Source organism: Xiphophorus maculatus, chromosome 10, assembly GCF_002775205.1.
Source record: "Xiphophorus maculatus strain JP 163 A chromosome 10, X_maculatus-5.0-male, whole genome shotgun sequence".
Lineage (NCBI taxonomy): Eukaryota > Metazoa > Chordata > Actinopteri > Cyprinodontiformes > Poeciliidae > Xiphophorus > Xiphophorus maculatus.
This window is the reverse complement of record NC_036452.1, coordinates 17,833,455-17,854,961: the sequence shown is the minus strand read 5'-3', so window position 1 is coordinate 17,854,961 and position 21,507 is coordinate 17,833,455. Positions and strand designations below refer to the sequence as shown.

The window sequence follows — 21,507 nt, the reverse complement described above, 5'->3', positions numbered from 1 at the left end:
TAAGCTCTCTTGACCTGTTCTGATACACCTGTGTAAATTGCATGACTATTTAAAATAACTGACCTGTCATTTTGGGAAAACTTTGGTTTGTTCTTTATTAATTAACATGATCAATAGACTTTAAGTATTTGCCAGAACTAAATATCGTCACTTTCCTAAAATAATGGCCTAAGTCAATGTTTGCCAAAAGTGTTGTTTTTGTTTTTGCAAAAGTCAATTTTGACTTAGGCCATTATTTTAGGCAAAACATACTTGCAGTGCAAATCTGGCCCTTATTCCTGGTGTTTCAGCTAAATATGGAGTCAGATTTTGATAGCATCTTTATTAGCTGTGCAATTGGTTCTATCTGAAACTAATTATCGGATCTAAGAGCGGTTTGAAGGTCAGCTGTTGACCTTTGAAGTGCGAACCTGCAGATTGTGTGGAACAACAGGTAGATAACAGCTGCAGTGTTCGGTGCTGGGAGATATTCTGGACTGTAGAGCACCGCTCAGGTCAATAAACAATCGCAAACGTTTCCTACTTGGTGCTGAAGCTACTCAGATTAAAGGTGGGTAAAAACTAGTTGTGCTCCTAAATATTTTCTTTTACTTTCTTTCTCTTCATCAGTAAGTCTGTCTGTACTTCCCAGTAAAACTTCAGGTCCAGTGCATAAAACTGATTTTAGATTAGATTTAATGTTCAGAAGGAAGGTTGAATAAGATGAAATATATCTGACGCAAGGTTTCACAGAAACCATCACTTTTCCCACCTGATATTTTCTGACAAAAAATTATTTTTTAATTTTTAATTTGACCTTTTCTCCATGTTTTGCAACAATTACAGATAACTATGTTTATAAGTTTCTTGATGATGTGCGACAATTGTTTAGATATAAATTATTCCTTGTAGTAATTTATGCTATTTGCTTTGTTTTTAAGTCCAACCTCTCTTCTTTACCAGATGCAGAAGTTGATACATAGCAATAAATATTTTCCAGAAAAAAATTTACTTTTTTCAATGTTTTAATTAAAAAATATATATATATATATATCAAATCTGCAAGATAAGAAAACACAACTGCAGGTTTTTATGTTGCTTATTTCCTCCTTTTTTGTTAATATTTTGTAATATGAGTTCCCTACGTACTGCAGCACATTTTGATAATTAAATGTGAAATGAAAAATGAATGATCCGAAGCTTCACAGCTGAGTGATGATAATTTGTTTTCTCCTGCACTGACGGGCAGCATGGCAGCCAGGAGGTGTCCAGCTGTCCAGGTGGCGCTGATCGTTCTGCTCGTCGTCATGACAGCCGTCTGTGTGGCACTGATTGTAGTGCTGACTACTGGTAAAAAAGACAAAGGTAAATACACATGCAGCTGAAACATTTATAAACTGTGTCCAGTTCACTAAAAACAGCCTAGATGTTCAGGGAATTCAACTGTCATGTAGTTATGAGATTTTTTTTAACCTGATGTAGAAACACAAAGACATTACACCGAGAAAACAAAGAAAAACGAATCAATTTAACACATTTTAAAGCCAAAATGTATATTTGGCAAAAACAAATATTAACACAAATTATAAATAAATGTTCTCACTGTCAGACAGTGGAGAGATTCAATAAACATTGCCTGATGCTGGTTGTTCTCTGCTGGGTGTTTCAGTGCATGTATTTGTTGATTTCTTAAATCTAAACATGATGAATAGTATGAAATTTTATTTCCAGAGTTGAATCTAACTATAAGCATGACAAGAGTCTCTTCATCTCAGTCAGTATATCTGTCCTTCCAGCCCCAGGGCCTCAGGACACAACTTACCTGATTGGAGTAGGCCGATCTGACTGCACACCACCGCCAGCTGAAATCCCTCTGGTCAGTACCAAACCAAATATTTAAAGGCTTTCTGTGTGAAAATTTTTTGCTCACATTAGTTTACAAAGCTTTGGAAGGAGAGCTTCAAAGCTGTACAAAAACCATGCTTCAGTTTCTTTATTTACAAAATAACATTTGCTGTTTAATCTCCATATTTGGTTCTAGTTACTTTAAGGCAACATTAAGTTCAGCTTAGCAGAAAGCACATGCTGCCAGACAAGTATTAGGAAAACTGAAAGTTTTGTAGTGTTTATTGGGAGCAGTTAAAACCTTGAAGTGAACTGCATCTATAGGATCACTGTCATCTAACAATCAGCACACTTGGCCTTGTTTTGGTTCTCCATTTGCTGCTCAAGCAACTCTGATGAGGTATCAACTGAAGGTGCGCTGTGGTAGCTGCAAATGCTTATTAATTCCTGGAATATGTGTGTGTGGTCACAGTGAATCACACTTCTTTGACCAGCACATAATGCTTGATTGGACTTGAGGCCAATTCATCACCTCAAACACATTGTTTTGCTTGTCAGGTCAGTTTTTTTGCCAGGGAGCATTACCCCGCTGAAAGAGGCAACGTAAAAAAAAAAACAGTACTGCATGTGCAATACAGAAAATCAAGTACAGACGATAACAGCAGAGCCTGACTGAGGTTACAATTTCATTCAGGGTTAATTACACAAGGCCATTCCATTGGTTGTTGACTTCTTATCTGTTAGTTATCAGCAGATTATCATTGAAAAAAATCCTTTGGCTCTAACAGCGTTTGAATGGTCCACACATCTGAAGCAGGCAAACAACATCATAAGAAGGAAAGTCGGTAGAAGACAGGATGCCCCTTTACCTGACTGGGTGTGTTACACTGATATCCTTTATTATGACTCATCAGAAATCTTGCTCGACACGTGCTGAGTTACCAGAAAACAGCAAAGGAGATGTCGGACTGTGTCAAAGTGAAGGGGTTGGATCGGAAAACAACCTGATAAAGACTTCTTAATCTGATTACAAGACAACAGGCACGTGTTTCAGTTTTCAGTTCTGATGGAAGCAATCATTTCTCCTGTTAAATCCCATATCCAAAGCTTATTTCAGTTTTTTTTTTTTTTCTGTCCAAAATTTTTTGGATTTTGTCACAATCCAAAAAATTATCCACTCATAAGTGTGAGATTAAACACATTTTGAGTCGTACACTGTGCTGCAAGATCTGTCTGGAACTGATTCAGGATTTTTGGGAAATTCCACATTAAAACAGTTTCCATAACAGATTGCTGGGCTACAGCATAGGAAGCTTTTAATACCTTCTGTGCTGAGCCTGGCCAGGCCCAAGGTTTTGACCAACAGGTTCCTGCTGGTAGGCCTTTAAGCAGGTGACCTGGCCTACACTAATCTGAACGGGGTTGACTAATTTTTCCATACATTCTTCAAGATAATTGAATGTCTCGTAGTTTAGCCGTTTACCCTCAGGCCAATTTATCCTCAAGAGATCATATCAGGAGCCTGAGACAGATTCAGAACTGTCTAGACAGAGCATTGAAACTAAAACCTTGAAGTCAAATTTCTTGTTTGGCAGTATCTTTGGAGCCTCTATTAGGAGTCGGATAAGTTTGGCAATAGCGGGTGAACCGTCCAAAACATTTATGTTGCTATAGAAACGGGGAAAAACACACAGCTGAATGTTTACCTGTTATTCAACTCCATCCTTCACACTGTGCCCGAGAACGTAGACTGAGCTTAAAGCTCATCTTTAAGTGCACAAGCTTTGATCACCGCCGCCCACAATTCTGTAAGGGTAAATGCTAGAATCATCCTCCTAACATGATGGTAAGAATCCTGTCCTCCTCCCAAAACGTGCTTTTTCTGTGTGTTTCAGATGGGTTATGCAAAGCCTCAACAAACAGCTGCAGGAATACACACACGTCTGTACAGTCGAGCCTTCATCATCGACGACGGGAGTCGAAGAGTCGTGTTCGTCACTGCTGATGTGGGGATGATTTCTCAGAGGCTGCGGCTGGAGGTAAACACACACACACACACACACACACACACCCCACACACACACATCTGTACAGAGAAATGATGGACAAAGTGCCTTGTACAGATTGTGTTGTTATTGTCCCCATATTGTGCATACTGATGTTTACTATGTACTGTATGTTTTCTTCAAAATATCTCTTCTGCTGCTGCAACACAACCATTTTCCACAGGGAAATAACAAATGACTTGCTTTATTCTGCTCCACACACACTCATAGACAAATAAACAATTAAGAAATTACCTGATTGCAAGCAAAGAGAAGGAACTGAGTGGGTTAGGTTTGTACTTCTTACCTGGGTCAATCATATAATGGAAGCTTACAATGCTGCTTTTACTGTCCGGATTAGTTTGAATTCACAACCTGGTTGATGTCAGGATTATAGTTCTTGTACACATTTCTCTGTTTTCAGGTTCTCCAGGCACTGAAGGAGAAGTACGGAGACTTGTACAGACATGACAACGTAGTTCTGAGTGGGACACACACCCACTGCGGACCGGCAGGATATTTCCAGTACACACTTTTTATGCTCACTAGTAAGGGGTACATCAAGGCAGCCGTGGAGCCTCTGGTCAACGGCATCGTTAAGGTTCGTGTGGACCAGAGAGGTCTGGTTCCTGTCTGACTCCGGTTTGGGTTTCCCAAGCAACCTGGATGTTACCTAAAACATCCAGGTTGCTTGACATCCTGACACCTATTTCAGTTTTTGATGGAAAAACAACAACAAAAAGAACATGTCGTCTGTAACATCTACATAGTTATTTAACTAATTTCAATCTTATTTCAGAGCATAGACATAGCTCACAGTAACATGAAGCCAGGCAGGATTTATAGGAACAGAGGAGAGCTGGACGACAGCAACCTGAACAGAAGTCCTCACTCCTACATGAACAACCCACAGAATGAAAGGAACAGGTATGAATGCATGCAAACAGTAAAGGAGGTGAAGATCAACATTTCTTGCCTTTCTCATCTGGTTTTATGTCTTTGTTCATCTTGTTTTATTATGATGACGTTGGTTGACTGTGTTAATGGGTCTAGTTTAAAGCTACTGCATTAACAGGTTTTTTCTTTACTTTGTGTGTTTCACGCTGCTTTGCCTTTTGAGTTTGTTCTACTTTGATGTCGAGCACTTTTTCCTGTACTTTCTCCAAACTTTTTTGAGAAACGTTTGGAGAATGTACCGGTACTTTATTTTAATTCACATATCAAATTGACCATTAGGTGTTATATCCATTGTTGGCGCATATTGGGTTAAATCATTAGATGAAACCCAGGATATGTTGAGCCTACAGAGCAAGAAAAATCTCATTGATCTCTGTCTGTACCGATAAATAGATGTGTCCAGATATCAGAGGAGCTGAAATTTGTGTATTATTTTTCAATCAGACCTGCTTTAATCAGCTGGTGAAACGTCTGAAGGTACTTTTAATGAGTGCTAACATTATTCTTCAGGTACAAGTCGAACACAGACAAAGACGTGTTGGTGCTGAAGTTCACAGATCTGGATGGCGACGGGATTGGTATGATTAGGTGAAGATATGATTTTTAAAAATGTACAATTACGTTTTCTTCTGAAAAAATATCTTCAGTTGTTTTAATATTGTGTAAATTATTGATGAGTATATTAATTCTGGATCATTAACCAGGGTTTTTGCACTTTTTTGTATTTTTCTGCTAATATCTGTTAAGAAAAATATTGTAAAACAGTTTAAAGTTGAATATTTGCATATAGATAAGAGTTAATTATGACAGCTCCTAATATGAAGCTCCTTATGTCCACAGCTGGTTTGCTGTGCATGCTGTCAGCATGAACTACACCAATCGCATGGTGAGCAGCGATAACATGGGTTATGCTTCCTACCTGCTGGAGGAGGACAAGAACCCTGGAGAGCTACCTGGACAGGTGCAGGACACATTTATTACTTTGTAATAAATTTGTAAGGGACATTCAAAGACAAGCTCCCATTTGTTCTCCTCTGTGTTGTGAATTGATAGAAATTGTAGTTATTTTTCTTCCCCTGATTGATTTTACTGATGAGTTGAGGCCTCTGTTTGCATCTATTCAACAAGCGGCACGTCTGCTTAGACTGGCATTCGAGTCTATCACGTCTCTCCTAACTTGCCTGTTGCTTTATTTCCTGCTCGAATATTCTATTTTCGTGGAATTTTACACTGAAGTGCTCGCACTTGTATGTTTTTAGGGGGGTTTTGTCGCGGGTTTCTCCTCCAGTAACCTTGGCGACGTCACTCCAAACACCAGAGGACCTTATTGTGCGAACACTGGGCTACCCTGTGACTATCTCAACAGTTCCTGCCCAGTCGGCGGGGTACAAAAATACACACCACATAAAAATACACAGTCGTAACAACTGCCATCTGTAAAAGCTGAGCATTAAGTGCGTCTCTTTCAGACTGTAATGTGTCAGGCATTGGGGCCAGGAAAAGACATGTTTGACAGCACAAGTATCATTGGACACAACATCTACTTGAAGGCCAAGGTACATTACGTTTCTGTGACAACAGAAGCTCAGATTCAAAGTGTTGATTCTACAAAAATGGCTGACATTGTGCTGCTGCCCCCTGCAGGAATTGTATGCGAATGCAGTGGAGGAGGTCACAGGTCCAGTCCAGTTTGCTCATCAGTGGGTCAACATGACGGACGTGACCGTCAAGATCAACGACACGCACACGGTCAGGAGACACACGTAAAACATATTTAGAATGATCTTAATTATTAGATAAAGTTTAGGACCTGAGATATTTATTGAAAATTAAGCATTTTTGTACGTTTAAAAAAGAAATACAATTCAAGCATCCTTTGCATTCAGATTTATTAAAATGTTTGAATTTGACAATTTTTTTTTGTTAGAGACCTTTTCAAACTATCCTTTATTGCAATGCTTCATTTCTGAAAGGATTTTTTTCCTCCTATCTGTATTTTCATTTATGTTACCGATGTGTTTGTAGAGCGTGGCAGCTAGATACATGTCATCATTAAATCTGGTGTCTGGAGTGATAGGATGTTTTATAGAATAAACTTTTAGTAAAATCATGATTTTTCTAGATTGCTGTGAGTATCTGAAAGCAGGGGAAAGCTTCTATGAGTTTAGTAATTCAAACTGGGATTTTCTTCTATGTTGCCACCGTATATATTTATTTTTGTGCTGGGGTTTTTTTTAGGTCAGGACATGCAAACCAGCACTGGGTCACAGTTTTGCAGCAGGAGCGATAGACGGGGGAGGAGACTTGAATTTCACTCAAGGTGATTTTATTGTGGTCAGATGTCATTATGAAACGTCGCCCTTTCCCTGACTGTGACTCTCGCTGTGTGTGAAGGTGCTGTGGAAGGAGACCCCTTTTGGGATGGGATCAGGGATGCTCTGGTGGGGCCACCATCCAATCAGACAAAGGAATGTCATCATCCCAAACCCATCCTCTTCAGCACAGGCGAGGTGAAACGTAGCAGAATTTAGATGCTGATTATTTTTTATTTAATTTTTCTCCAAAAGATGACCAGACAGAGTATAAATAAATGAAAAAAGACTGATATTAGTGTTACTCTGTCATTTTCAACCTGTTGCTAATGTGAGCGCTTGCTCTTCAGTTTACTTAAAAAGATCGAAAATGTGATCACTGAAGCACTCTGAGCGTTTTTGTTCTCGTGGCGTACAGATGAACTGGCCTCTGCCTTGGCATCCTCAGATTGTGGATGTTCAGATCATCACCATCGGATCCGTGGCCGTCATCGCTGTCCCTGGAGAAATTACGTAACCATGTTTTACCTCAGTTATCCCTGACCATAAAGAAGCTGACTGCACACTAGCACTGTTGCTTATATGCTCTTTATTTATGTGGTTGCTTCCACAGCACCATGTCAGGAAGGAGGCTGCGAGAAGCGGTGAAAAACGTGAGCGCCGACATGGACACAGATACTTTGCAGCTCTTTACGTGGCTTTACGCTGAGGTCTTAACACATGTTGTTGTTTATCAGGAGCTGACGTCCGTGGACACCTTCAGGAACTCAGAGGTGGTGATTGCCGGACTTAGTAACGTCTACACTCACTACATAACCACGTATGAGGAGTACCAGGTATTTGTCTGATCAGTCGTCAAATGTGTCGTCTTAAAATCAGTACCACGCAGACAAGACCAGAACAAAATGTGAATAATTCATAACAGGTGTTTAAATGAACCTAAATCAAGCATTTAAGACGCTAAGTCCTATTATGTTATGTATAACTTCAATGAATTTAGATATGATGAGAGATTTTGTTTGATTTTTTTCATGGCCTGATAGTTGCCTCTAGTTACTTTCTGATATTATCCAACAAATTTCCACCCGTGTGTTGCAGGTGCAGCGGTATGAAGGAGCGTCCACCATCTACGGTCCACACACACTCACTGCTTACCTGCACAAGTACCGTGAACTAGCCAAAGCCATCGCCCAGGTGTGGTCAGGCAATGAATACCTTTGCTGTGATTTTTTTAAAAATTAAAAGATTTTTTTAGTTAGGGATATTCTTCTTCATCACCGGTTACTTCTAACCGGTGATCAAACATCAAATCTCAGATGTTTGATGCTTTAACGATGAACTTATATATATATATCTCAGATGCATGACGTTCCTGTGACATCATGGATGTTTTTTGTGTTTTCAGGACAAAGTGTCAGAGCTGCCTGTTGGCCCTGAGCCTCCCTTCTTTACAAACAACCTCTTTAATTTAATGGCTGCAGCCGCGGTGGACAGGAAGCCTGAAAACAGCAGCTTCGGAGACGTTCTGGAGGAAGTTCTTCCCGTCTACAGGCTGGTAGGATTCCCACCCTCACACCTGAAAGGTTTCCTTCACAGCTTCAGCAATCTGCCCAGTTTTATTGTTGTCATGATGTCATGTAGATTTATTAAGCATTCGTCAGACTTCCATTAATCACTGAATACTTTATTTTAGAACAAATTCTCCCAACAATTCACATATTTTGTTTCATTTAACTTAATTTAATCGAAAGCGAAATAAATGGAACACTTTAAGATAACTGTTTACACTATTCACGTTAAATTTCTCTATATGCATATACTTAAATGCAGATATGTTGTTTTTTTATGTACATATCTAAAATAAACTTTGTTTACATCTTTTATTTTTTAGGGTGACGTCGTCTCAGTCACATTTGTAGCAGGAAATCCTCGACATTCAGGAGACATTGTGAGGAAAGAGTTTTTTTGTTTTTTTTTTCTGCAGCAGTCGCTGTTGATTTTTACCTCTGAAAGTCTGAGAGTTTTACAGAATTGTTGTAAGATTCTGTTTTCGTCCTTACTAACAACTTATTTTTCTTTGTTGCAGAGAGACCGGACATTTGTCACAGTGGAGATTTATGACAACAGAACAGAAAGCTGGGAGGTTGTTTACAATGATGCGTCGTGGGAGACCAGGTTGGTTTACCTGCAAATTTCTTGATGGACAAAAAATAAATACATTTCAACATTCTTAAATAATGATATGAACGGCATACTTGCATCAGTGTAGTTTGTTAGTTTTTTTCATTTGTGACTTAACTGTACAGTAGGAGGTTTGGAAATCTTCTTTTTCAACGGTTTTGAGTTGGGACCTAGCAATTTCAATTTCAGGCCACAAATTGCAGGAGAAAACCTTTTTTTTTTTTGTTGGCGTACCCAGTTGCAAACATATTTTCTTTAAACCTGAGACTAAAGTTAACCCCAGCTGTAATTTCTGCAGGTTTCACTGGCTAAAGGGTTCAAATCTACAGAACAATGCCACAGTTGAATGGTTCATCCCCTCCTCTGCTCCTACTGGCTCCTACAGGATCAGACACTTTGGACATTACAAAGAGCTGAAAAGCCTGAGACCCGTCATCACGCCGTATGAAGGCTCGTCCGACGTCTTCTCGGTCAGGTCCAGCTACTATTAATCACATGACCAACCGGTCCACAACCTTGATCCTTCCTCTGAACTCCCAGAATTGTTCCATCAAGATCTCAGAAGCATTTGTTTAGATTTAAGGAATGAGCCACAACACATTTGGAAAAATAATGTTTCTAAATAGTAAATTATGAAATATAAATTAATTGCTTTGTGTATATTGGTAAGAAATTTGTTGTCCTTGATTCTGTAGCATTTCCACTGTGTCTCAGACGTATAATCTTGTGTTTTTTGAGAACAATTTTTCTCTGCACACGTTCATTCTGTTTGTCTTTGTGGTCGTCTTTGCAGATGTTTTGTCCTATTTGTCCGACATTGTCCGACCATATTTCTTCTCTTTTTTTTTTATTTGTTAAAATCTCTCACTAAGCCTCAGCTAAACATTTAACTCAATTAAAAATGACAAACTCACGATTATAGCAAAAATATTTATTTTAAACTTGTCTGTATAGAAATGTCTCAGCCAGGCCAGGGTTATACATTACAGGAACAATATTAATCGTCACAGCAGCATGGATAAGGTCACTACAGCAACACTGACGTGCATTCGGCGGTTTCAGGAAGTCGGCGGACAACTAGACCTCGGTCAAGTAAAACACATTTCACCAGAGAGATCGGGGGTTACAGAAGACTACCAAGGTTTCTTTGTACATAACGGAACCCACAAGCTCGATTATGATTATTTTACACATGCTTTTCCTCAACAACGGAGTACATTTTCATCTTTAAACATGTGATGTTCTGTTGTTTTTGTTTAGTTTTTTTTTCTTTTTCCTTTTAAGTCGGCAGTCTTATGAATCATCATCACAAACTCGGGGGAGAAAAAACGGATTTGTTCTCCAGCTTTACTCGGCATATAAGTGTAAAAATGCATCATGGTTCAGTTGGGATCTACTGACGCACAGCCGTTACTCGTGTGACGTTTGACATTTGAGCCCTGCAGCCTCTAGAAGCCCTTTTTTTTTCTCTCTCTTTCTCTCTCTACATCTTGCACATTCACAGATTATTTACAGGTTATCTGTCGGCACGCTTATCCCGAACAACTGAAACTCTTATCCGTTGAAGATATGGAAAACTAAATGCCACCGGAGCAACTTAAACCCGTTTGCATATTGAGTTTTTGGGTGAAAATGATTTTTCCCTTTTTGAAAATCTAAAGTGCTTGGATGTATTAAAACATGCATCTCTGTTCATTCAGCAGTCGGATTAAACACTGAGCGGTGGGATGTCCTCCTGCACTTAAAGTGACGCCACAGGTAGATTGATGATGCTGGAACAGAGGGTCCCTCCATATTTTCTTCTCCAAACCATTCTGACCAACGGCAACAAACATTATATTTAAATATAACTGAATAATTCACAATAATTCTCATCTTTTGGTTCTACTTTATAATAGGAAGCAGCTCTTTCGGATTAAAAACAAATCCTATTTTCTTCCCTAAAACCGGAGCTAAAGCGTAACAGATTGTTCTCGTGTTTGAGTCACAGCTTCATGTCAACATTGTTAATACCTTTGTGATTGTTGAAGGCACAAATGTTAAATCAAAATGTAAAAAAATATACATGTACAAACTATTGTGGCTTCGCAGTCAAATTATTTCTCCAGTCTGTTGAGATGCAAACTGAATTTTGACTGTAAACATCAAATAACCGAAAGGTGCCACCTTACATGTTATTTACTTTCTTTAATTTTGAAGCAAAGCTATTAAAATATATATATATTTAAGTTAACACTTTTTTTTTATATCTGTCTTTTCATTATTAATCTTTATCTGCTTTGAGAAACTTGCTTACCGATCCACTTTATTCCTGGATGCTGTGATGCGTTTCATAGAGTGTTGAAAACTTCATTCGATAACATTTTAGCATGTAGACAAGCGGCCTCTGATTGAGCATGTAGTGATTAAAAACACGTGGGAACATCAGTCTTCACATCTTAAATGTGATTTTCGAATTTGAATATCATCGTCATGCCAGGATCTTCAGGATTGTGGATGAACTCTAATGAAATAAAGTAAAATATTTGTCCGCCTTGTCAGATTCTCTGCTACAGACAGACGGTCGCAGTGATGGTAAAAAATTATATTTAGTATAGAATTCATTTGGTGATTTCAATGTTTTTAAGTGACTTAGGAGCACATAAGTTGTGCATTAGACTATTTTTAGTGATCATTTCTAAAATAACCAATATATGGCCAAGCTTTGTCGGGTTAAATTTGAAACTGTAAAGAATTGCTAAAAGTAGGCATGTTCAGACATGTTTGAGATTCAATTGAGACACGCTTGTTGCTGTGTGATATTTCATAAAGCATACTCAAATGAAGCAGCTGCCATTATTATGCTAGAAGTAACTAATGTAGTTAATCCTACAGCCAGGAATAAAGTGGATCTGATAAACCTTTTTTTTTTTTTTAGTAAAGGTTGGTCGTCTTCATATGGTAAAATAAAATGAAAGCATCTCGACCATCTGTGCAACTTTCTTCACCTAAGAAAACAGACCCCTTCGTTCTTTATATATAAAAAAAATAATGTCAGAGATTGAAGGAATGTTTGTTCATAATCAACTGGGCCGAGACTGGAGCAGAGGTCACTCAGACTGAAGTTCCAGTGTGTGACCAAAGTCCGGGCGTTTTTGACTGATCAGCTGAAGGGCAGTTTAAGAGGGAAAACCAGGAGTGGCTCACGCCAGAAAAATCAAACACAAAGTCACACAGTTTCACACACACGAACACACACACACACAGGCGACACTTCAAACACACTCCAGCCTCACGAGGAGAACGTTTTAAACACGCTGTGAACATGTTTTCCATCGATCGTGGTCGCGTTGGACAAACCGTATAAACTCTGCGAACACATGTGGGAGTTCTGTTCAGACGTCAGAGAATTGCTGTGGGATAAATGACGCTGTAAATGGATTTTGCACCTGTGCGATACGTTGAACTGATGCTGAAGACAAATTAGACTTGAATACCTGAAAACATGTTTGAAACACATCAGAAATGTGTGAGAAACATGTGGAAAACGTGTCAGAGTCATTTCAGACATTGTGTCGAAACGCAGCTATCTTGAAGATATATTCCTATCCTGTCTGACGTATGGCACTAACTTTAAACATCTGACACAGTTTTTTTTTTGTTGGTTTTTTTTTGTAGTTTACTTCTGTTGTTTGCTTTCAGGGGGTTTGGTTGACGTCCTGTTTGCTGAGCAGAACCTCCAGGAGCCGCAGTTTGGCTTTCAGCTGTTTGTATTCCTGGTATTCCTCCTTTATCGGCGTGCGGTCCTCCTTCTGGCAGACTCTGTTGGGAAAACCAGTCACATGGTAAGTTACGCCATGTATGGCTGCTCACTTATTTTAAAAAAAAATCCCGATCAAATAAGTAGAATTCTGGCAACCACACCTGCCGGTATTTTACTGTAAATTAGAGGCTTTTGATATTTTTTTTTGCAGTGCACACAGGGTCCTCTGTGAGGTACACGTTACCTCAGCTGAGCTAGAAGGGGGAACTCCATCATTGATCACTCATCACAGACACGTTTACAAAGTTTATAGCACTTTTGATTCATTTAGATCACATCCAGAAGTGAACAGAATCCTCAATGTTTTGTTTCTTAAAGGGGATTCCTCCACGTTTTCTGCATTACAGAAGCTCTAGGACAAAAGTTTTGCCAATTTTCAAAACTTGTCACCAGTTGATACCAAAACATTACAAAGTTGAACAATTGCAAATGTGTATTTTCTCATGATTTAGACCGGGCACTGTTGGCTTACATACCGTCCGGTCTGACGGTAAAACTCGTCCTCGAACTCCCTCAGAACTTTTCTCCTGATCTTCTTCTCAGCTCTGGTTTGCCGCAAACACTCCAGCAGCTGAGACCTTAACCAGCAGGAGGACAGAAGGGTTAAGAGACATTCGGCTCTCTTGTAGCGTAAAACATGAAGAATGCAGACACAGTTGCATTCTGTGATTCTGTAAAGGCACACCTGGACGCTTCATGCAGGTTGGCCGTGGTGAGAGCGCCGTGCTGACGGACGGCTTTCACCTCGTCTATTGGGGACACGAAGGCCGGGTCGCTGTCCCGGTCGCTGTCCTCCTCGTTGGCAGCTGGCCACGTCGCTCTGCAAGAAGGCGGCACTAGAACATCACTTACCACCGAGGAGGTCAGAGACTCTTCATCTGAGCCCTCCTCTTCCTCCTGAGGGACAGAAACAGAAAACGGATTACGCTCTCTCTTCCACGCGCAAGTTCTGTGGTTTTATCTTCGTAATTTAGACATTGTATGAGCTGATTTTCAGCTACATTAACCCACTGAGTTTAGTAAAAGCTGAAATATATTTTTATTAAGAGTGCCACCAGGGGAAACAGTGTGACAGTTCAGAATTTGCTTCTGATTCAGATTTATTCCTAATTGAGAAAGAAGCAAAGCTGGTCAAGAACAATTTGCGTATGTGTGTGTGGTCATGCGTGCGTGTGTGTGTGTGTGTGTGTTTGTTTCTCACTATGGTGGTGATGGTGGGGCTGGCACACAGTAACCGTTTGATCATCTGGTAGCGGTCGTAAAGAGGCTTCACCAGGTTCTTCTCCTGCTTCGTTCCCTGAAGGATAAAAAGGAGATGATAAACCTCTGAAACCCTTTATATTGACATAAGCTTTTCAACAGTATTTCTACACAAACTAAAGGGGAAAAAAGCCCCATTAACAGGGTTGTCCCGAGCCGATATTGATATGGGAAATCAGTCCGATGTAAGCCAAAAAAAACGAGTATCAGATTGTATCGGCATCTAAAATCTCCAATAAAAGCATTAGAAGGACTCCGCTCCATTATTCCACTCCAGACCCATTGTTTAATAATAACCAATACATAGTTGTTGGCTATTGTTTACTATAATACTTTATAAAGCCTTTACTGCCATTCCTTACAACAAAATAACTAACGTATGAATTGTGGATCACTATCGGTATTGCCAATATGTAAGGGTGCAATATCGATATCATATCGGAAGTGTAAAAGTTGTATCGGGACGCCCCTGTTCATTAGGTATCTGAGATGAAGGTAAAGTTTCCGTTGGGGTCTTACTGGTTGGCCGTGAACACTCTCAAAGTACAGCAAACATTTCTGCAGTGTGATCTTCTCCAGGACCATCTGTGCCTGCGTCATCTCCTGTACACCAACAGGAGCAGACAGGAAGTCGAAGCGGAGGTCAGGCTCAGCTCACAGAAGCAACTCACACAGCCATCACAGCGAACACAAACCTTCATGTTGTCAGGGAGACCCAGAGACTGTCTCTTTTCTTTCAGCCGCCTGAACAGAGACTCCACAGTTTCCTCTAGAGATGGTTTGTGGTCCGACGCCCCCTGCTGACCGGAACCCAATCTGCAGATTAAGAGTAAAGTAACCAGATGAAAATGTTATTTTTTTTATTTTTTGTTTATACAGCAATTGAGTTATACCTTTAAAATATCTGATTACAAATTTTATTGTTTTAATTAAGTAATTTAGCTATGTAAATCCTGACTCTTCTAAGGGTCTTCGAACAACGAATGGATGAAATTGTATGGAACATTACCTGCATTTTTCGCTGGATTCCTGCTCCTTTGACTCAAACACCGACTGTCGAAGTCTCAACTCTGCAGAGGACGCACAATCAGAAGAGCAAAAACTACAGTGAATAACATTTACATTAATAATTGCGTTGAACCAACTGCTTATGGGATGTGTTGCAGAGAAAGCAGAGGATATCATAGCAAGACCAATTAAATACCTAACATGTGGTTCATTGTTTTTCATTAGTCTTTTTTATATGTTCGAACTACAATAGATTTATTATAGTAACTGTGACAAATCTAAATTCAAATCAATTTCTCTTTTTTTTGATAAGCTGGGACAGAAATCGCGGATCTTTGTTGCATTTTACCTTTAAGTTGTTTGCGAGCTTTTGCCAGCTCACTCATCACTCTGATCATCTCCGGGTTTGAGTATTTATCATTGTGGGACGGCTGAAGAAACAAACACAAAACAGACGACCATTCAGATTAACTAAAGAGTTCAACACCATTTCAAATAAATCATCACAACAAATATCTATTTAAATACTAAACTTTACATATCAGTAGACAGTTGACGTTTTTGAAGTTTTGGGAAGTTGTCCAGGGCGGCATTCAGTAGAGGGGCGTGAATAAGCACCAAAGAATATGACTTATCTGACAATTATGACATGAACGAGTTTCTAATGCTTTTATACACATGCAGTTTCCGCCATCCACGTGTCCGGAGGGCGGAAACCTCTACTCAGAATGGGAAGATTAGCTTTACATGCTAATCTTACATGCTGTCTGCTGAAATCTACTGCCCTTTAAAACCATATTAAAAGTTCAGATTATTTGTATGAATTCTAAGTTGTTGAGGGCTGGCAGCAAGAAGGGTTAAGCCATTGGGTATTTTTGTGGAATATATTCTGAATATCAAGACTGCGCAGGTGTCCGGTGTAGAAACAGTCTTTATTTTGTTTGCTTATGAAATGGTTTATACTGTGTTTCAGTATATATAAAAAAAGGAACAAACACAGCTGGAAATCATGTGTTTTTCTGTCGTTCTACTCCACAGTGATATGTAAATATATGCCATAAATAAAGCGAAAATAGGGAGAGAAAAGGAAGATGTATTTGAAGCCTTTAAACTGATTTAGGCGACCGTTACCTCGTCATGTGAGTGAGGAAGTGTAGATTTACCTTGTAGTTCATTTCCTGCTCAAAGTGATCCTCAAACCTGCGAACCCTCTTCTTCAGGCTTTGAATGTGTCGGGTGAGGAAAGGGATGGACGCTGGACTCTCGTCCTCTGAAACCTCAGTTCTGTCCCCTAGGCTCCTGCACCTGCGTAGAGGAAAGTAAGATTCAGCGTCACTAGTTTTCATCTTTCCGCCGAACACCACTACAAACCAGGGCCTCGGTGAAATTCAAACTAGATATTATGTGTCAGTTTCCCTCATTTCTGTTGAGCATCAACGCTCAGAGCCGTACCCGTAGTCAGGGAGTCGATTCTAAAAAAAATGCCTGAATAATTTGGGAAGGCCAGCCTTTCTCTAGCAGAACACAGAGTCAAATTCGGTGATATGGAAAGAGAGTCTAGTGAGACATCAAACCACAAACTGGGTCATGGACACATTTTGACCCCCTGCCTCAAGCTTTGGCTCTAAAGATAAAGTAGGAAAATAATGGATGGATTATGTAAGATGCATTAAAAAGGCAGACACAAGGTCAAAATAAAATCGGCTCATCAGGACAAAAAGAAAACAACAGCCTCAGTAGATTTCATTCAAAACGCTCTGCTTTTTAAAAAAAATAAATCTTGTGATAGTGTGTTGGAAGGAAAATCCTTTATGTCTGACAATAACCAATAGACATTCATATTGTTTAACCAGACCCACACTTTGTCTCTGCCTATTACTATGAATGAACATTCAAAGGAGCCCAACATGGATATATATATTAAAAACAATAAAAATACATTGTCCCATTAAAATGTTGACGCATATTGAGTTGTTAATGTTATGGCAAAAAAAAAGATCAAAATAAATCATCGCAGAAACTTTCTCCACCTGCAATGTGACCTAGAACCCATAGAACCCAACTGAAAAATACAAAAGCACCAACGAAGTAAAAAATTAAGAAACAAAACAAAAGCTACATGATGAAATCCACCGCCAGATCAGTACTGTCAAGTGAAAACCACCAGCAAATTCTCAAATCTACAACTATTGTGGTCAAAACCCAGATTTGATTTATAACCAACAACATGCTCGTCTAGAGCTGCACGGGAGAAATAAAGCTCAAGAATAGATCGAGAATTTTATTCTTGATAAATCTAACATCCTGTCTCAAATCTAGACACAGCAGCAAGGGCCAAAACTTGACAAACACCAGGGCTTGCTGTTGAAGTCTAGTCCTACCACTGTTAAACCCAGACCTACATTGTACTAAAATCTGGACACATATTGTTCAAACTCAAGAAAAAAACCATCAACAACTACACCAGTAAAAACATAAAAGGTCTATGGGGCTCCAATTCTAGACTCATAGAAGACTGATAAAATCAGAGCCATCTTAGGACCAACACGTCCCTTTTCAGTTCCTAGGTAAATCGTCTGAAACGTATCTACACTGAAACTGGAAGGATGTCAAGGTTCAAAAGTCACAACTCAAATTCTAAGTCACATCCCAGGTCTGTGAAACTCTGATTACTGAAACGGAAACTATTTCAGGACAAACGACACCTAAATTCACAAACTAGCTCAAAATCAACTCCATGTTGATTTATATGTCCCTTTATATGTTGACATCAGCTATGACAACCAGCTGATGTCAGGACGTGATCCAACATGTCCAGAATCCAGAAGCCATCAATTCCACTGAATCGATGCCATCCAGCTCCTCAGAGGCAGCTCTCTTGAGTATTTCAAATTTGTTTAAAATGCTCCAACACACCTGATTCAAATGACTGAATCCCTTCCTTAATTTATGCATCAAACTCTAGTCCTCCATGGACAGTTTCTTACAACATTTAGGTATGCACAACATCCACCCTTGAGGACTAGAGTTTGACACCCGTATTTTTAACCAAGGTTAACATCTCAAGGCTACGCTTCGGATGCTCACAGCATGTACTGCTGGCTGCAGGGCGGTGATGGAGCTGTATCTGGGTCGGAGTTGAACCTCAGGCTGGGGCTGCAGCAGCGTGGGGAGGGGAGTGGGCTGGGGAGGCCTGCCAGCAGCTGGAGGAGAGCTCCGCCTCCTCCCCCCTCCCATCCGTCTCCTCCTCCTCCAACCTCACCCCCAGGGCTGCTCCTCTGTGGGGAATGATGAGGACTGGGGGACAATGTCCCGTCGGAGACCAGGGGCTGCTGGCTGGGATGGATGGAAGCTAACGGCTGGTGTCTGGGGGGTTGTGAAGGTCTGGTCAGGACCGCCAGGAGCTCTGGTGAAAACAAACGACAAATTAATGGACATAATGGCCCATTTCTCATGCATATTTCATGAGATCGCATCGGTTCTCCAACATTTTCAGCAATTAGCTAGATGCAAAGATGCTCCTGCTACAGGAGCTGATCCTGCTTAGTCTCCGATTCCACTTTAAATTCTCAGCAAATGCTAACAGAGAGCAGCCTCGGTGAAGCACACAGTTTGAGTGAGAGTCGAGGAGCCGAAGGAGGTCAGTGTGCTTCACAGAGTTTTACTTCGGTGGCTATAAATAGCTGATCGCTGAAGGGAGGTCGGAGACTGAAAGCACACACACACACACCCACACACACACTCTGCGAGAGGCTAGAAGGAGCTGATTCATCAGAAACCCAGAGACAAAAATCTGAAAACAGTTCAGAAGGAGCTTAAGAGGGACAACATTTGACCTGCACAGAGACAGACAGGTGAGGACAGAGACAGACAGGTGAGGACAGAGACAGACAGGTGAGGACAGGGACAGACAGGTGAGGACAGGGACAGACAGGTGAGGACAGAGACAGACAGGTGAGGACAGAGACAGACAGGTGAGGACAGGGACAGACAGGTGAGGACAGGGACAGACAGGTGAGGACAGGGACAGACAGGTGAGGACAGAGACAGACAGGTGAGGACAGGGACAGACAGGTGTACCTGGTGGGTGGTTCTCATCTGTTGGGGCTCTGTGGCAGAGAGCTGTCGTCCTCCCGTCCTTCCCCCCCAACTCGACGGGGACGCACGGGCTCTTCTGCTCCTTGCTGCCCAGGGCAGAGGGGCTCTCCTCTGGGGACGTCCCCCGCGAGGACCCTCCCTCCACATCCAGAGCCTGGAGCTTAAGCAGGGAACTCTGCAGGCAGAAGCAAAACATGCCGACACACTGGTAAACCAGGTCCTAAGGGGAGTGTGTCCAACACGGACAGCAGTGAGTGCCGTCACTGAGATGGATCCAGATATTAGCCCGCTCTCTGTCCCTGGATGGTTACATGTTGAGGGGGCAGGAAGATGTGCTGGCTGCTTCTTGGGGTACGATCATGTCCTCCAAACGACAGGATGACTCACTCAGCGTTTAATCCACGAACTAGCCTCATCCCTGTGGGTCAGCCAGATGTAAGGAGGTTAAATATAAATCCTTCGCTCACTCAGCGGTGTGGTCCAGGTGTTTCAGTCAAATCCGGCTGCCGTAGATGATGCTCCCCTGATTCCTTCCTCCTGCGCTGGCAGCGAGTGCTCAGGAATTAGCCTGCTCCGATCAGACTCGGCTCAGCAGGACGGTTTTTTGAATTCTCAGCCTGTCGTTTTGCACGTTCACTGAGATGATGATGGTGGTGATGATGCAATGGTCTCCTCCCTTCCTCCCCCTCTCTCTCCCTCACTGTGCGCGCACCTCTCTCGTCTCCCCTCCCTCACCGGCTGGATTACTCATCCTCAGTCTTGAGAGGAAGAGGAGGGGGTTGAGAGGAGGAGGATGGAGATGTTTGCCTCCGTCAGGCTTACAGACGCGTGGGGGACCGTCTCTCTATCTGATTGTGAGGTTTTTCCCGCATCAGAGAGGGAGGGCCCTGCTGCTGACATCATCTCATTCATAAATGTGCAGGATGAAGGAGAAAGAGAAGGAGGAGGAGGGACGTCCTTCTCCTTAGGGTCAGTGAACGCTGCTGCCTCACAGAGAGATGCACACAAAACATCCTCCTCTTCTTCAACATCAGATCGATGGAGTACCCAAAGATTATACCCAGAGTACTTCAACATATTTTTACACAAGTAAAAGTAAAAAGTAGTCATCCAAGAAATTACTTCAGCCACAGTAAGCAAGTATTTGGTAAAAAAAGACCGACTGAAGTACTGAGAAGCTGATAAAAACATCAATCATTTAAGTGTTTCAAAATTGCATCATCAGTTGGACCAAAGTGTAGTTATGTTGAGATTTTGTTCTTTTCAAGACCAAAGTCAGGGCTCCCACTGGTATTTAGAAAAAAAACAAAATTATGACTTTTCCATGACTCTCCATGACCTTCAATATAATTTTCCATGGCCCATGTACAACAAGTTCAGAAAGAAAATTGAATGACTTACAGACCAACTCCACCTAGTTGAACTATAGCGAACATGTAAAAGTGTAGTGCAGGCAGATGGGGAGGAAATACAGTATAAATGACAAATGTGAAAATCAAGTCCACACAGACAGCTATGAATTGAAAAATGTCAATAAATTGACTGAGGAATCATATGATGATAATGCCAATACATACACAAAAACATATTGTCACCAATGCAAACACAAGCTTGTACATGTATGTAGAAATAACTGCAGGTGTGTCACATAGGCCACGTTGGCGTAATTGTCGATTAATATTGCTTTGTGTTTTTTGTGTTATTTACTCGTATTCTTGGGGTTGGATTAAAAAAGTGTCATCATTTTGGTTATAAAAATTCTGAGTTTATGATTCATCGCCAGTTACAGTTGTTTTCTGTTTAATGTTGACACTTTACCAAAATAAATAAATACCTTTGACTTGTTCCATTCACTATACTAAACAGATATTCAATAAAAAATAGCTAAAATGCTTGCCCCGCAAGGCAGCTCACTAGTGGCAGTGGAATGCTAAGTTTTACTTATGCAGTGAAATGCTAATATATTTGCTAAAGTTAATGCACTGGTTCACTGACCAGGGTGAAGGAAATAGCTAAAATG

At 40.8% G+C, this 21,507-nt stretch overlaps 2 protein-coding genes across 2 annotated transcripts; one reads left to right on the top strand and one right to left on the bottom strand.

Annotated features, from left to right (window-relative positions):
• The first annotated feature begins 429 nt into the window (after nucleotides 1-429).
• Nucleotides 430-11,396, top strand: asah2 (N-acylsphingosine amidohydrolase 2). Its single transcript, XM_023341557.1, has 21 exons — nucleotides 430-550; nucleotides 1,229-1,344; nucleotides 1,776-1,855; nucleotides 3,720-3,863; nucleotides 4,294-4,470; nucleotides 4,669-4,796; nucleotides 5,337-5,414; nucleotides 5,667-5,787; nucleotides 6,086-6,211; nucleotides 6,296-6,382; nucleotides 6,471-6,575; nucleotides 7,065-7,146; nucleotides 7,221-7,336; nucleotides 7,557-7,651; nucleotides 7,752-7,791; nucleotides 7,876-7,974; nucleotides 8,237-8,332; nucleotides 8,544-8,693; nucleotides 9,030-9,086; nucleotides 9,225-9,313; nucleotides 9,618-11,396. Exons 2-21 carry the CDS (start codon nucleotides 1,230-1,232, stop codon nucleotides 9,808-9,810), a joined length of 2,178 nt encoding a protein of 725 aa, XP_023197325.1. The 5' UTR covers nucleotides 430-550; nucleotide 1,229; the 3' UTR covers nucleotides 9,811-11,396.
• Nucleotides 10,556-20,254, bottom strand: LOC102227703 (protein FAM13C-like). The gene is made up of 11 exons (XM_023341558.1): nucleotides 19,470-20,254; nucleotides 18,477-18,795; nucleotides 16,553-16,694; nucleotides 15,739-15,820; nucleotides 15,391-15,451; nucleotides 15,077-15,197; nucleotides 14,901-14,984; nucleotides 14,323-14,418; nucleotides 13,807-14,018; nucleotides 13,598-13,699; nucleotides 10,556-13,120 (listed from the first exon to the last, which is right to left on the bottom strand). The coding sequence occupies exons 1-11, from the start codon at nucleotides 19,681-19,683 to the stop codon at nucleotides 12,997-12,999; spliced, it is 1,557 nt and encodes a 518-aa protein (XP_023197326.1). The 5' UTR covers nucleotides 19,684-20,254; the 3' UTR covers nucleotides 10,556-12,996.
• Nucleotides 20,255-21,507: the final 1,253 nt, after the last annotated feature.

Excerpts from the sequence above, each read along its gene's own strand:
- asah2 (XM_023341557.1), top strand. The coding sequence starts at position 1,230 with ATGGCAGCCAGGAGGTGTCCAGCTGTCCAGGTGGCGCTGATCGTTCTG. Across the intron at positions 3,864-4,293 it reads CTCAGAGGCTGCGGCTGGAG|GTTCTCCAGGCACTGAAGGA; the intron begins GTAAACACACAC and ends CTCTGTTTTCAG. Across the intron at positions 7,792-7,875 it reads TGCGAGAAGCGGTGAAAAAC|GAGCTGACGTCCGTGGACAC; the intron begins GTGAGCGCCGAC and ends GTTGTTTATCAG.
- LOC102227703 (XM_023341558.1), bottom strand. The coding sequence starts at position 19,683 with ATGTTTTGCTTCTGCCTGCAGAGTTCCCTGCTTAAGCTCCAGGCTCTG. Across the intron at positions 15,821-16,552 it reads AGCAGGAAATGAACTACAAG|CCGTCCCACAATGATAAATA; the intron begins GTAAATCTACAC and ends TTGTTTCTTCAG. Across the intron at positions 15,198-15,390 it reads GAATCCAGCGAAAAATGCAG|ATTGGGTTCCGGTCAGCAGG; the intron begins GTAATGTTCCAT and ends CTTAATCTGCAG.